This window comes from Gopherus flavomarginatus, chromosome 1 (assembly GCF_025201925.1).
Source record: "Gopherus flavomarginatus isolate rGopFla2 chromosome 1, rGopFla2.mat.asm, whole genome shotgun sequence".
Lineage (NCBI taxonomy): Eukaryota > Metazoa > Chordata > Testudines > Testudinidae > Gopherus > Gopherus flavomarginatus.
In genome coordinates this window covers 118,664,066-118,678,475 of record NC_066617.1, presented here as the reverse complement: position 1 = coordinate 118,678,475, position 14,410 = coordinate 118,664,066, and the positions used below count along the sequence as shown (strand labels likewise).

Genomic DNA, 14,410 nt, shown 5'->3' with positions numbered 1-14,410 from the left:
TCCTCCTATACTGAGGAGAGACAACCCGGTGGGGAGGTGATAATTTTAGAAGTGGTTAATGCAGTACATTTTTTGGCAGAAATTATTGCATTATATATGGGGTAGGGGAGGAGACATGACTAAATAAACAGTACATAGGCATAGGTAAACTAAATTCACGTTAGTAAACAGGGAAGAGTTGCAAAAATAACTAATGATGGTTATGTGGAGGGGCAACTGGGAATAGTACCTCTGCATGTATAATATCACTTTCCCCTGTTTTGTGTCTTTGTAGACTTGGCAAGGGTTGTTTCTTTCTATAAGTAGTAAAGTACCTACCTCATTTTGGATGCTACTGTAATGTTAATTAGATATATAGATGCACTAGACTCTACCCTGCAACTTCATTTGCCAAAACCCACTAGAATAACATCAGTCACATCTGAAAACCACTTGTGTGTTGTGTTAGTTATCCCTTTGGAGACTGTGGGTATATACGCACGTGGCATCCTACACAGGGATATGGCTGGCAGTCTGGAAAATGTCAGGGTTATAAAAGCTAAGCTCTTTTTGCTTTCCACAATTCTGAGTGATTAATTTGTCATTTTAAAGTATTGTTCAATCTGAAAAATGTGTTTGTAAAAATGACGTCTTAGTATTCTGTGTCTGTCTCTCAGTTGTTCCAGGGCAAATTTCCTCAGTTTACTATAAAGAGAATATTTTTGTACTTTGCAGCCCTGCAAACTCAGCATGAGATCTGAGGGTTCATTGCCTTCTTTCCTCCTCATGCATCATCATTAGCATATAAGATCCTGCAAGTTAAGTTCTTCACTTGCTTTCATCTGTGCAACCTTATTGTCTTCAGCAGGGTTGTATGGGCACAACTAAGGATGGAATTTGGCTCTGCAGTTAAAGCTTGGCCAACAATTCTGTGGAAGATGCAGAAACTACACTAGAAGACCGCTTCCGTTCCTATATCTGTACTTGCTCTGCAGGGGTAGAAAACAATTGAAACTTATTCTTACCACGAGATTAAATAATTCTCATTTTGAATACACACAGGGAACAGAATTGTTCAATAAAACAGGGTCATTTTCCCCACAGTCACATTTGAGTCAAATTGGACCTAAGCAATTCCCCCTCCCCCATTAGTTTGATAAAAGCATACAGAAATATTAGTGGTATAAAATAGATGGATCAGAAAGTTCTATTCACCCTGTCTCAGAGCATGAGAACAGAGGGACATTCAATGACATTGAAAGGTGGCAAGTTCAGAACCGATAAGAGGAAATACTTTCTTTCACACTTAGCCAGTGGAACTTGCTGCCACAAGATTTAATTGAGACTAAGAGTTTAGCTGGATTTAAAAAGGGTTAAAATAGAAAATGTTACAAAATACACAAGAATTGTGGGAACAATGTAAGGCCCCATACTTCAGGGCTAAATCTAACCTCTGATATTTGGGGTTATGGAGTAATTTTCCCAGGGACCTGGTTAATCCTATTCCTGTCTACTGTGAGATCTTACATCTTGCCTGAAGAATCTCATGCTGGTTACTGTCAGTGACAGGGTATTGGATCATTGGTCTGATCCTATGTTCCTAGGCAAAATGTCAAGTCATACTGTATATGCCCAAACCTATCCCCCATTGCACTCCTGTGGGTGCTTCACACACACAAATTGCCTGGCTGAATCAGACCTGAGGTCCATCTAGTTCAGTATCTTGTCTCCAGCAGTGTCCAGCACCAGGTGCTTCAGAAGAAGGCATAAGAACCCTGCAGCAGGCAGATGTGGGATCATCTGCCCTGCACATGGGGCTCATCCTGATCTCTAGAAGTCAGCGATGGGCCCAAACCCTGAAGTAGGAAGTTTAACATTTTTGTTGTCATTCATCATGATCACTCTGGATCTGTTCAATCTGTTCAATCAGTTTGTTAAGTTCTTGGCCTCAGTGACTTCCTGTGGCACTGAGTTCCACAGTGTAATCACACATTGTGTGAAAAAGTATTTCCTTTTTTCAGTTTCCTACCTTTTAATTTAATTGACTGTCCCCTTATTCTGGTGGTATGAGACAAAGAGAACAGAAGTTCCTCGTCTACCTTCTCTAGACCATTCATTATTTTATATACTTCACTCAACACAACAGAATGATTTATCTGCCCCAGAAATAAGGAGGAAGCTGAAAGAGACTGCTGGGCATGGAGGATGGTTCATTCCATTATTTTAATTCATGTTTAAGAGCCCTTTATGGTAGTAATAATAATTAATACTTGCCACTTTTCATGACTTTTCATCTGAAGGTCTCAAAGTGCTTTACAATGTTGATGAAGCATTATTATCCCCATTTTACAGACAGGGAAACTGAGGTACCACCCAGTTTACTATTGTGCTTCATAGGCTTTGCCTCCTTTTCCCTTGCACTTCCTTCCATGCTCACTATTTATCTTCTCCTGCCTTCTGTGCCCAGTTGCACAGGCGGAAGGGGAGGAGGGTCAGGCTGTTCAGAATCTGAATGTGCTGTGGCATTGCAAAGACGGAGGGTAGGATTTCCTGCCTGTCTTAGTTTGGATGCAGGCTAAGTTGTTATTTCAAGGTGTCAGCTTGTTTGCAATGAGAACAGACAGCTCTATTGCTTTCTTCACAATGTGCCCCTTCTTTAGCTAAAGAGGAGGGCAGGCAGCAGTGGCTGCTGTGTTGCTGGAGGGGACTGTGCCTTAAGGGAGGAGAATACAAACACAGGAACAGAGCTGTGGATGAGGAGGTGGAGACATATCGGATTTAGGGGGTGGGGTTGGAGGTGGGAGCAGGTGGCAAGTTGTTTATCTGCTCAGCTGTTGTGTGGCTTGAGAGAGACAGAAGCAGCTGGGAGAAGGAAGGAAGGAGCTCAGGGTCTATCAGTTTTTCTGCCTTACAGGTTTGTAACCGTTGCAAAACAACTAGAGAACAATTCACCTGGGACACAGGCCACAGCATTTACTAGTATATTTTCCTGTAGGGGCCCTGGCAGAAACCTCCCCCCCCGTCCATGTCTGTGCCCATGTAGGATCTGTGGTATATGTGAAGGGGGGCACTGGCACTTGAGGCAGGCACTGGTATATGATTGTGCAAGTCCCCTGGAAGCATCCACTGCTATGTGCCAGCGGGGACCCTGGCAATGGTTTCTGGGGCATACATTGGTATCTGCTCATGCAAATACCCTGGAATTGTCCCCTGGAGTGGGACAGCTGGGCTCCTGGCAGTGTTTTTGAGAGCATGCTTTATATGCCCATGTAAGTACCCTGGCATTATCTTTTGGGGCTTGCCAGCAGGGTCCCTTATAGGTGCCTTCTTATTGGCTGAAGCCATGCCAATTGAAGCTTTCCAGCGGCAAAGCTTTCTTCTTCCAGTAACAAAGAGCCAACGTGGGTATTATTATTGATCTATGTCAAGTCTTAATGCTTTTAACAGTAAAGAAAAATACCATTATGAGGCTTAATTTGTTCAAATGGTTTCAGACAGGGTTAATATAACTCATCAATAAATGCCAGTTTTTATTATGTTTTAATTACAACGTAATTTCAACAGGCTAGGCTTGTTCTGGCTGCTCAGTGTATCTAGCGGTTTGTTGTTTTCTTTTAAATGTATTTCCTTGAGCTTCAGTGATTAACAGGCATAGCAACTGATATATTGCCAGAGAGCTTGATTCGCTCAGTGGACACAGGGAAGTATCCCTGTTCCCTGCGATCACTGCGTGTAGCCATCACAGGTTTACATCAGTGAAATAAATGGTAACTAATGCTAGAGTGGCTAAAACATGCCTTCAGGCCAGATTGCTCTCATTGGAATTCTGCTGTGTTGTCCAAATCTGCGCTCTTCCTTCAGGCGTTGGTGTGGTCAAGGAGCCTGCAGGTTCCAACATGCTATGGACCAACTTCACCCAAGTAGCCTTGGGGCTGCTCTTGATTTATTTTATGCGAATTAGTCACTCCCCCCATGTTACTAGCAAGTTTCCAATGTGGCCTTCATTTGGGCAGAGTCTGAACATTCCTAGACTGAAGTCTTTGCACCTGTTATGTCGGCCAGCCAGCTTGCCTGCTGCCTCTTATCAATATACCTTGAAAAATGTTCACCTTGATGCTGTGAAGGAGAAAAGGACAGTCTAGCAAGGCTATTGGTGGATGTTAGTCATCTTTCCTGAGCAAGGAATCCCAAAGACTCCAGCAATCGTTGGTAACTTTGATACTCCTTGTCTTGTCACCCTTCAGCATCCAAGAGTGAGGTCTGAGTTAGGGTGACGAGATGTCCCGATTTTATAGGGACAGTCCTGATTTTGGGGACTTTTTCTTATATTGGTTACCTATTGCCCCCCACCCCCTGTCCTGATTTTTCACACTTGCTGTCTGGTCATCCTAGTCTGAATGCACTTTACAAGATGCTCCTAAGAGCTTATTTCTGGTTCAATTTACATTGGTGTTAATCAGGAAAAAAATGATTGAAGTCAGTGGAGTGAGTTATACTGGTATAGAGTGGCTCAGCTGGGCTCTAAAACTTTTTTTTCTCCAGTGTGGTATCATGAATGAAAAGTAATGCTGTTTCACCCTCGGTGTAATTATACGATGCTTAAAACACAGTTTCCTACACTGTGCTTCCTGCTACCACCGCCCCCAGCCCTACCTGTGTTTCAAAATTATGCTTAAATCTGTTTATTTCTGTAGCACCGGCAATTGCTTTATGAACTTGCCCTGGCTACACTAACTTTCCACATCACCTTTTATTGCTTCTTTCCAGCAGTGAATCTTCACAAAAGAAAGGAAGGAAAGCAGCAACAAACGTCTGTCTTTCTTTAACACCAAAAAACATCTCTCTCCTCCAGCTCCCTGCACCTTCAAGCAAAGCCTGATGAAGCTGCATCACTATCTGTGTCAAGCATCCAGCCTTTCTCTATCCCAGAGGGTAAATAGTACAGAGGAGTGGGAGAACTAGCATATAAACTTCAGGCAAAAACAGGTATAAGTTCTGAGGAGGAACTGCATCCTCCTGAGCAAGAAAGTTGCAGTGCTGTAAATTGCCAGTGTAGACAAGCTCTTAGTCTCTTCCTCTGTTCCCTGCCTCATGCACAGGAGCAGGTTGCAGCTTGTAGTAGGTAGAATTAAGGAAGAGAACTCCTCTACCTGTGCAGATATTTGGGGAGGAACAGTATGTGTAGCATAAGCTCTAGAGAGGATAAGTGGTTTTTAATGTGTAGACAGTGGGGGCAGGCAGTGATGTGAAATTACTAATGGAAAAAATTCCCACATAGACAGGAGCTCATTGGGTTTTCTCCTTCCTTTAAAGCGAGAGAGTGAGCAGGACAAGGATTCTCGGTAACCCTGAGAGCAGGAGATACAACATGGAGTCTGCTACCCAGTTTGCTTTCTTTTTTTACTGCCCAAGACTGGAGAGAGACAGAGATTGGGGAAAAAACAAATAATTGACTTGGGGCCCTGCTAATGTTCTCTATGTGCCTTGCACAGAAACCTTGGAAACAGCCTGGGTCCTGGTCCTGTGGGGTATGGAGCTCCTACTCTGAAGGGTGACATCAATTCCTGACAATTGAGGGCGCTCTGGACCTTGCAGCACTGGCCCTTAGTGACTTGGTGTTACCATACAAAGGTTTTCTTTGCTTTGTCCTTTCAGTTACTGTAGGTAGAAGCCTGGGGTTATGGAAGCAAAGAACAGTCTTGGCGGGAGGCAGGGGAGAGATGATGCAGTTCTTACTTCGGGTTACTTGAAAATGAAACCTCAGCTCAGTAGCAGCACAGTGATGGCAGGGAGGTTATTCAGACTGCTGCTGGCTAGCACCACTGACTCCTCTTGCTGATAAGTGGCTGAGCTCACAGCTAAGAGACTTGCTCTGCAACTGATTTGAATTTTAGCAAGTGCACTGGGAATAGCCCAAAGCGCCTCATCTCAGACGGTGGTCACAGGAATTCACGGCTATTATATTTGGGAGCCAGGCAATGATTACAAATCAGTGGCTTGATTCCCCGTGTGATTAATTGTTAACCTGGGAGTGTAGCTTTTTCTCTGGCTCTGCATTACCAGATTGCAGTTCTTGTAACTGTGATTCTCTTTTTAAATGTCATCAGGTGGGTGTAGATGCAGCTCAGGATGGATGAAAAGGCAGCCTGAGGGTGAGTTTATGTGCATAGATGGAGCAAATTATAGGTGAACTTGATGGGTCACAGGCTCAGATGCTAAGCTGCAAGCACAGGCCAGAGCAGACATGCCTCTTTCTCCCCGCAGATCTCCCACTGACCACCTCATTTGTCCAGCCAGACAAAAGTATAAGTTATTTATCAGGCTGGTGGGGATGTTTTAATCATCCCAAATGTTGTGAGACAGTCAATCCTTAATAATTGATAATACTTAATACTTACTTATACCCTTTGCATGTTCGGTGTGCTTTACACACACAAACTAATCTTAGATCGTAAGTTCTTTGGGGCAGGGACTGTCTTTTTGTTCTGTGTCTGTACAGTGCCTAGCACAATGGGGTCTTGGTCCACGACTGCAATTGATAGTACTATGGTTATACAAATAAATAATCATAATTTTCACAGTGCCACTGTGAAGTATCATCCCCATTTTACAGATAAGGATGCTGGAGCAGAGAGGTTAAGTAACTTGCCCAAGGTCACACAGCGTGCGAGTGGCAGAGCCAGGACTAGAACACCAATCTTCCAACTCTCAAACCACTATTCAGGGAGTGTCTTTCTACGTTCATTGTGGATTAGCAAAGCTGCTTTTAAAAAATGGGTTAGTAGGAACACATTGCCCAGACACGATTTGTGTATGCTTTGCCTTGATTTTCACATTGCCCTGCAAACCATAAAAGTGTCCTAACGTTTCTTTTGGGCTAGTGCAATGATGTTGTGTTGCAACATTATCATGCTGAGCTGGGATGCAATGGTCCTGAAAGCAGAAGCTGGAGAAGAAAGATGAACTTTGCAGAATGAATGAATAAAATGAAAACTGGCTTTCTTGGGTTGGAGTGTGGGAATGAAATTGCATCAAGGGTACTTCACTGAGAATACTTGCCTGCTGCTAAAAGACAATTGAAAGGTTTGTAAAAGTCCTCTTTCCCACAGTGCAACAGGGCACAAATGTGCCTTTAAAGTTGTGTTATGGAGCCACACACCATGTTATCCAGTGGTAATGTGGACAAGGCTTTAGTTTTCTCCAGTGGGTCTTGGTTGAATGAGAGAAGTGAGGGATTGGCAGAATTGGGATTAGAGGTGGTTGTTTATGGAAAAGACCTCCTAGTTAATCTATATTGATCCTCCGTATTGTTCAAGTTTCCCTGTGTCATGCCTGGCTTTCCAAGGAGGCCTAAAATTAAGGCCCTGACATTAAAGAAACCATGATATTCACAAGGATAGGCCTGTTAACTATGGTGTCTGGCTAAATTCCAACTTGAGTAATTACATTTTATCTTGCTAAATTCCCCTCTGCTTTCCATCTTGTTCACTGCTGTGGGCTTAAAATGGCTGTCATGTTTAACCCCAGAGAGGGCTATGTTTTAGTAGCAGGTGGAGTGACTTCTATATGGATAGCTGGTACAGCTTGGTTAATAAAGTGTTTTGGGATCCTTTTACATATGATATAAATGCAATCTCATTGTGCTTATTTCCGCTAATGCAGAGTTCTCAAACTTTTTCACAGGACACCTGTCCCCCTATTTATGATCTCAGAGATTACCTCCCCTTGCATTTACATACAATTCTCATGGCAACTACTGCAATTGCTTACATAGAAAAGTCTTGCTGGGGAAGTATTTTGTGCATTTTTAGCTTAAATGAAATTTAGCAGATGGGATGTAAGGATGAGCGAATACTTCGTGACTAGCTGGCTATCTGAGAACCACCAGTCAGTGCTCTGTGGACTACGGTTTCTCCGTACATGTGTCTTGTCTAATCCCTTAGCTCTCTGCACTGATGATGTCTCAACACTCTTCTCTTGGAGTCTGTCTCTAGTGCCCTATTTCTCTGTAAAGACATTTTTCTTAATGCCTAACCTGAATTTGGTTTTATGGTTCTAGCTGTAGGCTGTTGCTCTCTGCTTTACTACTTTCAGATAATTGGAGTAATTCCCTTCCTTCATCTATATTGTTCCCTTGAAGGTATTTATAGACAGAGCTCTTGTTCCTGCTGAACTTTCTTTTCTAGTCTACATGCATTTCTCTTCCCTCACCTCTCCTCAAACACTTTATTCTCTGATCCTTGTATTGTTTTTAGGGAACTAATAGTTGCTATGGAGCACTGTGCGTCTCTCGTGTTCAGTGAGAGGTTATACTCTCCAGTTCCTTGAAACTGCCCCAGAGGAGAGACCATCTTAGGCTGTATCCACACTAAAAAACATTCTGCCATGTTTAAGTTGGCCATCAGCATGGATCCCTGATGCCCTCCATATATGCTCCCTCAGCTGGAGTTGAAAACAAGGCTCAGTCAAAGTTAACAGTTGTTGCAAGACAGTGTGGTAGATCCCTGATAGAACTACAGGTAGGCCACCCCTTCATACCACAGGTGTTGAACTCCGTTCACCTGTGCACACCCATGACAAACCATTGTCACTTTCGGCTGAGTGGAGTCAGAGCGGGAAGAGACAGGTCTGGCACCTGTTGTCGAATGCAGTTGGAATTTTCAGAGGGCAGCCACACTAACAGGGGTTTAAGCCCCAGGGACCTGATTCTGATCATGGTTAGTACCAGTTAGTGCCAGTTGAAATCTTGCAATATAAAGCATTATTAAAAATTACTTGTTTGGAGATTGGTTTTTGTTTTTGTTTTCAAGAACTGTTGATTTTTTTCATTTTTGGTGACATTTGTAATTTAAATTGTAACCCCTTTGGGGTTTAGAGAGCATGGCCCCTTTAAATCTTTTTCCTAGGGGGAGGGAGAGAGTAAGAAAAAAGGAGGGAAAATCCAGGGGGTGGGACTGGAGCTCCAGGGAGGCGGAGAGACAGCTGGCAGGCCCTGGAGAAGGAAGAAGGAGAACCTGCCTGAGGCGGACAGGCCTGAGCGGGGACAGCCCAGGACAGGAGCCAGGAGGAGCCCTGTGCCAGGGAGGAATCACCCGAGAAGGACAGGCCGGAGCTGGACCCAGTATCACTGCTGCCTAGACCTGCGTGGGGCTGTGAGTACTGGGGCTTGTGACTGCATTGGGAACAAGGAGGGAGGTTGTAGCTAGTTAAGTGGGCAGGCGGTCGCTCTGTGGGGCTTTGCAGAGAGCGGCAGAAGAGGGCAGTGGAGGGGTTTGCTGGGGAGAGTTCACTGGCGCCGAAGACGACCAGGAGCACCCAAGACTCAGCACTGGACCGGAACTTTGCTCAGGACTCCTGAACTCCGTGTGCAGACACATTGCTCGGTGTCTGCCCTTCCAGACTGTGCCACCACTGGGCCTGAGGGGCCTTGGTTTGGATGCAGCCCTGTTTTACTGCTCCCCTTATATTTCCCCTTGTTGTATTTCTCCTCTCATCCCTCTGTAAATAAATATCTCCCTTTGTTATATCCATTGTACGTTCCTGTGTGTGGGTGTGTGTTCACTCTGGGGGGTTTGGAACAGGTGCCCCTGGGGTGGAAGGCATTTCTCCTGTTGCATTCCTGCGCACGCCTTCTCGGCCAGAGCTGCCTGCAGAGCAGACTCCATCTTGGCCATGTGGGCGCTAAAGTTACAAAATCATTTCTAGATCGGGGCGGGCAAACTTTTTAGCCTGAGGGCTGCATCAGGTTTTGGAAATTGTATGGAGGGCCGGTTAGGGAATGGGGTCATCGCCCGCTCCCTCCCATCTGCCCTCCGATGGCCCATCCCCGGGACTCCTGTCCCATCCAACTTCCCATGTTCCCTGATGGCCTCGTGGGACCCCTTCCCCATCCACCCCCCCGCTTCCTGTCCCCTGACTACCCCCGGATCCCCCACCCTTGACTGCCCCTCGCGTCCCAGCCAACCGCCCACTGTAGTTTGCCCACCTCTGATCTAGATTGTTGTTCTTTTTATGTACTGAAAACAGTATTTGATAAACACAATTTCTAACATTTTTTATTTAAAATGTTAAAAAAACCCAAAAGGGGTCCATTTTGAACCACGCAAAGTGGAAATACCCTCAAAATTATAATAATTGTCATGATTTCTTGTGTGACCAGCTCTGATGCTAGTATACCTCAGAGTTACTCCTGATTTACATCTAGTGTGAGAGCAGAATTGGCCCTGTGTGCCAAATTCAGCTCTAGTAAAAATGGAATTATATCAGGGATGACTTTGGCCCAGTTTTCTTATAGTCAATGTTGATTGGACAAAAACCGTTAAAAGTGTGTTTAAATACGACTAGCTGGGGATCTTGTCTAAAAAGGTCTTGCAAATGGTCTTTGCAATGTAGCTGTTCCTGGTCTTCAATAGCCAGGCAAAACTGTGTTTAAACTGGCTTACCCTGAACTGTGTTAAAATAGCTCAGCAGATGTGTATTTCTGTGGCAGTTTGGGTGGGGCCTCAGAGCAGGAAGCAATGCAGTTTGTAAAATAGCCTGGGCCCAGACCTCTCCTGAGAGTACATTTGTCATCTATGTAAAACTGTCAGATTATGAGAGGATGGCAGTTACACAGAGATGACAATGAGTCCTCACATGAGGGCAATGAAGAGGTTAAAATTTAGCAGATGGGATAGAAGGATGAGGAAATGCTATGTGACCAGCTGGCTATCTGAGAACCATCAGAGAACACTCCTTTCCTCTGACCATATTCTGTCTGTGTGGAGGATGTGTTGAATGTTTCTGCTGCTCTGGGTCTCCATTTCCCATTCTCCATGCAGCTCTGGAATGTCCTCCTGCTAGCTCAGCCTATTGTTACCTCAGCCCTCTTCACCTGGCCTGCCAAGGCTTTCTGCTCCTTACATTCCTTTAATTTCTTTTTCTCATAACCTTTCCTGCCCCCCTCCCCTTCTCTTCTTTTAAAATATATTCCTGAAGTCTCTAGACGAGCCATAAACATAAAAGTGAAACTGAAACAAGGAATTGGAACTGTCAGTGTTGGCTTGTTTGATTTGTTCCATGTTTTAATAGCTGCTTTGCTTTGTACCTATCTGTCTGAAGGAGCGGTGACTAGGACCTGCTATCTCAGTTGCAGTTGGATGATCTCTGGATGCAAGGAAGAGAAAATCGACAGTAAGTGGGTCTGTCGCACTGTAGCTGTTGTGTTTTTTTAAGATGCTTTTGCTATGCTGGGATCAGAACTGGCTGGCTCTAGAGCTGTATCTAACCCCTTCATTCCTGAGCTAAATTGTATAGGAGATTCCATCTTGCTGCCAGCTACAGTGTGGGAGAGGAGTGTGATGGGGCAGCAGGCAAAAAGGGGGGAGTTGGGTAGAGGACTGAAGCAGGAAATGTAATACATAGGGAACTATCTTGCAGCCCTGAGTCCTTCTCAAGACTGGGTTGCTCTGATATGATTAGGAACCCTCCAGACTGGTGCCCATTGCTGGAAGCTTGTATTCCAACAATGCTCTTTGGGGAAGGAGAGTAATTTCTCATGTGTCTGTCTTCTCTGACTCACCACATTCTCTCCCCTCTACCAGTTCTTATGGTGCCAGTAGGTATCCAGGCACTAGAGATGCCTGACTTCTGGTGTGAAGGTGGGGTGTTAGTGCACTGTGGTAATAGACCTATCTCATAGAGCTAGAAGGGACCTTGAAAGGTCATTGAGTCTAGTCCCCTGCTTTCACTGGCAGGACCAAGTACTGCCCCTGACTTTTTTTGGCCCCAGATCCCCCACAAGGATTCAACTCACAACCCTGGGTTTAGCAGGCCAATGCTCAAACCACTCAGCTATCTCTCTCCCCTGAGCTTGATGTGAAGTCTTGTTTTAACTGTGAGAATGCATTTTGCTGTGGGATCAGCAGTCTCTCCTGGACTGTCGAATAACAGAACCTGAATGTTTCTGAAGTTCAGCATACTCTGTATGACAACTAACCTGTCTCCTTGTCCCCCTCCACCCAGCCTCCCACACATACATACTCTGACCTACAGGCTAGCCCAGGAGCATGGTGCCCTGTCTTTAGGTGTCCCTTAGTCGGTCTGTTAACCATAGGGCTGGCTCTGAAGCATAATGTCTTGACATCACAAATCTCTGCTTCTAGGGCCAGTCCTTTGCCACAGACCCCCTTCCCATAGCACTGAGTAAGCTGAACAGTGTGATGCACTGTCAGCCTGATCCAACAGGGATAAATCTTCTCCTCACAGGATCTTACTGCCTACTTGAATGATTATGAATCAAATGCATTTCCAAACTGACTGATTCCTTTGAGTACTTGGGAGTGTCAGGTATTTCCCTGGATTCATCTCAGATTCTCCTACCTCCCCTGCAAGGGCCCTTCAGCAGGAAGGCCTAGCACACATCATCCTGCCACTTCTTTGTTAAAGATCCAATACACCACCCCTGAGATATCACCTTTTGACCTGCACTTACAGCTCTGATTGTTTTTTCCCCAGGTGTGTCCATGACATGAAGCCTCAGGCTGGTTGGCTGGTGTTCCTTGTTCTGAGTCTGGTTCCTCTTTGCCTTCCCATCCCTTTGCGGGACTCCCTGATTGAGCAGGAGAACGTCCGCCGGATTGGCGGCAACCTGTTCCTGGGGATGCAGGAAGAGCAGGTCAATGAGTATCTAATAAGCCTCAAGGAGAAGGAAGTGGCCAAGGCCTGGAAGACTGGATATTTCCCACCCAGCATGCACTTCTTCAGGGCCAAAGGCTTCATTGATCGAAGTGAAGTGTTCAGCATCTTGAAACAGATGCCGAAAGGTAGGGATTCTGGCCTGAGAGTTCTTGGTTGACCCAATGCTTTCTGTGATAAAACAGAGACCAGGAGGGGGGCAAGAATCTGTCAGTGTGAAACCCCTGCTGCACCCAAACTAAAAGGACCTTATTACAGGTGCTGAGTAGAGCAACTTCAGATCCTGAAAGGAGCTGTATTAGGGCTGGCTCTTTTGGGCTGGGGGGAAGGAGGAATTACACTGGCCAGGGAGGGTTTCCAAACATGTGGGTATCCTGTATAACTGTACATCATGGACCTTTCCAGCACCATTTACCTCACTTGGGAGGAGAAAGAAGACAAAATAATATAATGTGGGAAAGACACTGACCTCTGTGTAGTGCACTTCAGCGCTGAGGGTGCTCATCCTTCCAGTGCGTCCCAGGCCTGCAACGGATCTTGTATAAACAAACGTGCTGCCACGTGGTGGTGTTCACATGTCCTTATACAAGTCGCTCTGTACAGCATAGATCTATTAATGCGTTGGAGACTGTGTTAGGGTGACCAGATGTCCCGATTTTATAGGGACAGTCCTGATATTTGGGGCTTTTTTTTTATATGGGCCCCTATTACCCCCACCCCCGTCCCGATTTTTCACACCTGCTATCTGGTCACCCTAGACTGTGTGTTTGTATGATCTATAGAACGTCTATATGAAAACTGAATTTCTGTTAGGGCCTTTCAGTTGAGACCTTAAAAACTGAGTTCTGATCCACACAGATGAGAGAGATCTCTGTTTGTAAGTGCAGGAATTTGCCCTATGGTCCTTGGCTGAAACTTCCCCTCCCTTCACCTTTGTGCAGCATGCTGTGTACAAAACTGGCTACAGCCTTTCACCTCAGAGATGGCTGCATTACACCATATGGTGCATACATAGTGTGTAAAGTGCTTTGGGATGAAAGACACTACATAAGTGTAAAATACATGCACAGTGTCATCCTAAGCATTTGTTTTGCTAACAGTCTGGAACATGCCAGCATTCTAAGAATTAATCCTTAATAACTATAATATACTGAGTGTTTGGGCGGATATTTTTGACCATCTGAAATCTAAGCCATCCAGTCTAACCAGCAGGGAGTTAGCTATTGCTGACTCTCTGAATTGCTGTGACCTTGACAGTTCCATGTGGGAAGCAAGGAGTTAATGTATTTGTACATCTGAAGGCCTTGACTGTCAGCTGACTGACTTCTCTCTACCCTTCCACTTCTCTCTCTGATGCAGTGAAAAGTATTTTAATTAGGCTTCCTTTTCTAGGTGAAGACAGAAGGCTTTCACTTTGAAACTTGAGAACACACTTCCCTCTTGTGCAATGCATTCTCGTTCCAGACTGATCTGTTCTAGGTACCAGATCCCAGACTAGAACCCTCTCAGTCTGGTTATTGGGGTGCAAGGCAAAGCCTTGCTCTGGGGAAAATTTGTGGAGAGTGCTTTTATACAAAAAGTAAACTGCTTAGCTCCCACCATTCTGAATTGGTCTGTTGTTTCTGTCTGAATAAGAGCTAGGTCCCTAATCTGCTAGCTTGTCCCTGCGGTGATGTCAGACTCCGGGGTTTATGGCATCATGATTGGTTACCACAGAAATAACTGAGATGTTCAACTCACCATTATCCCTTCACTG

General features: G+C 45.0%; 2 protein-coding genes across 3 annotated transcripts in view; one reads left to right on the top strand and one right to left on the bottom strand.

Moving 5' to 3' along the window:
- CACNA1C (calcium voltage-gated channel subunit alpha1 C) overlaps nt 1–14,410 on the bottom strand; it is an 882,295-nt gene that overhangs the window by 12,655 nt on the left and 855,230 nt on the right. The window lies entirely within an intron of this gene.
- ADA2 (adenosine deaminase 2) overlaps nt 1–14,410 on the top strand; it is a 58,335-nt gene that overhangs the window by 22,977 nt on the left and 20,948 nt on the right. The window contains exons 1-3 of one of the 2 annotated variants that reach the window (XM_050920876.1): nt 8,951–9,131; nt 11,080–11,151; nt 12,475–12,782. In XM_050920876.1, the coding sequence (XP_050776833.1) occupies nt 11,129–11,151; nt 12,475–12,782 (331 nt within the window). In that variant the 5' untranslated portion in view covers nt 8,951–9,131; nt 11,080–11,128. Of the gene's footprint in view, nt 1–8,950; nt 9,132–11,079; nt 11,152–12,474; nt 12,783–14,410 lie in introns of those variants that run through there. The other variant, XM_050920882.1, reaches the window with a different exon arrangement.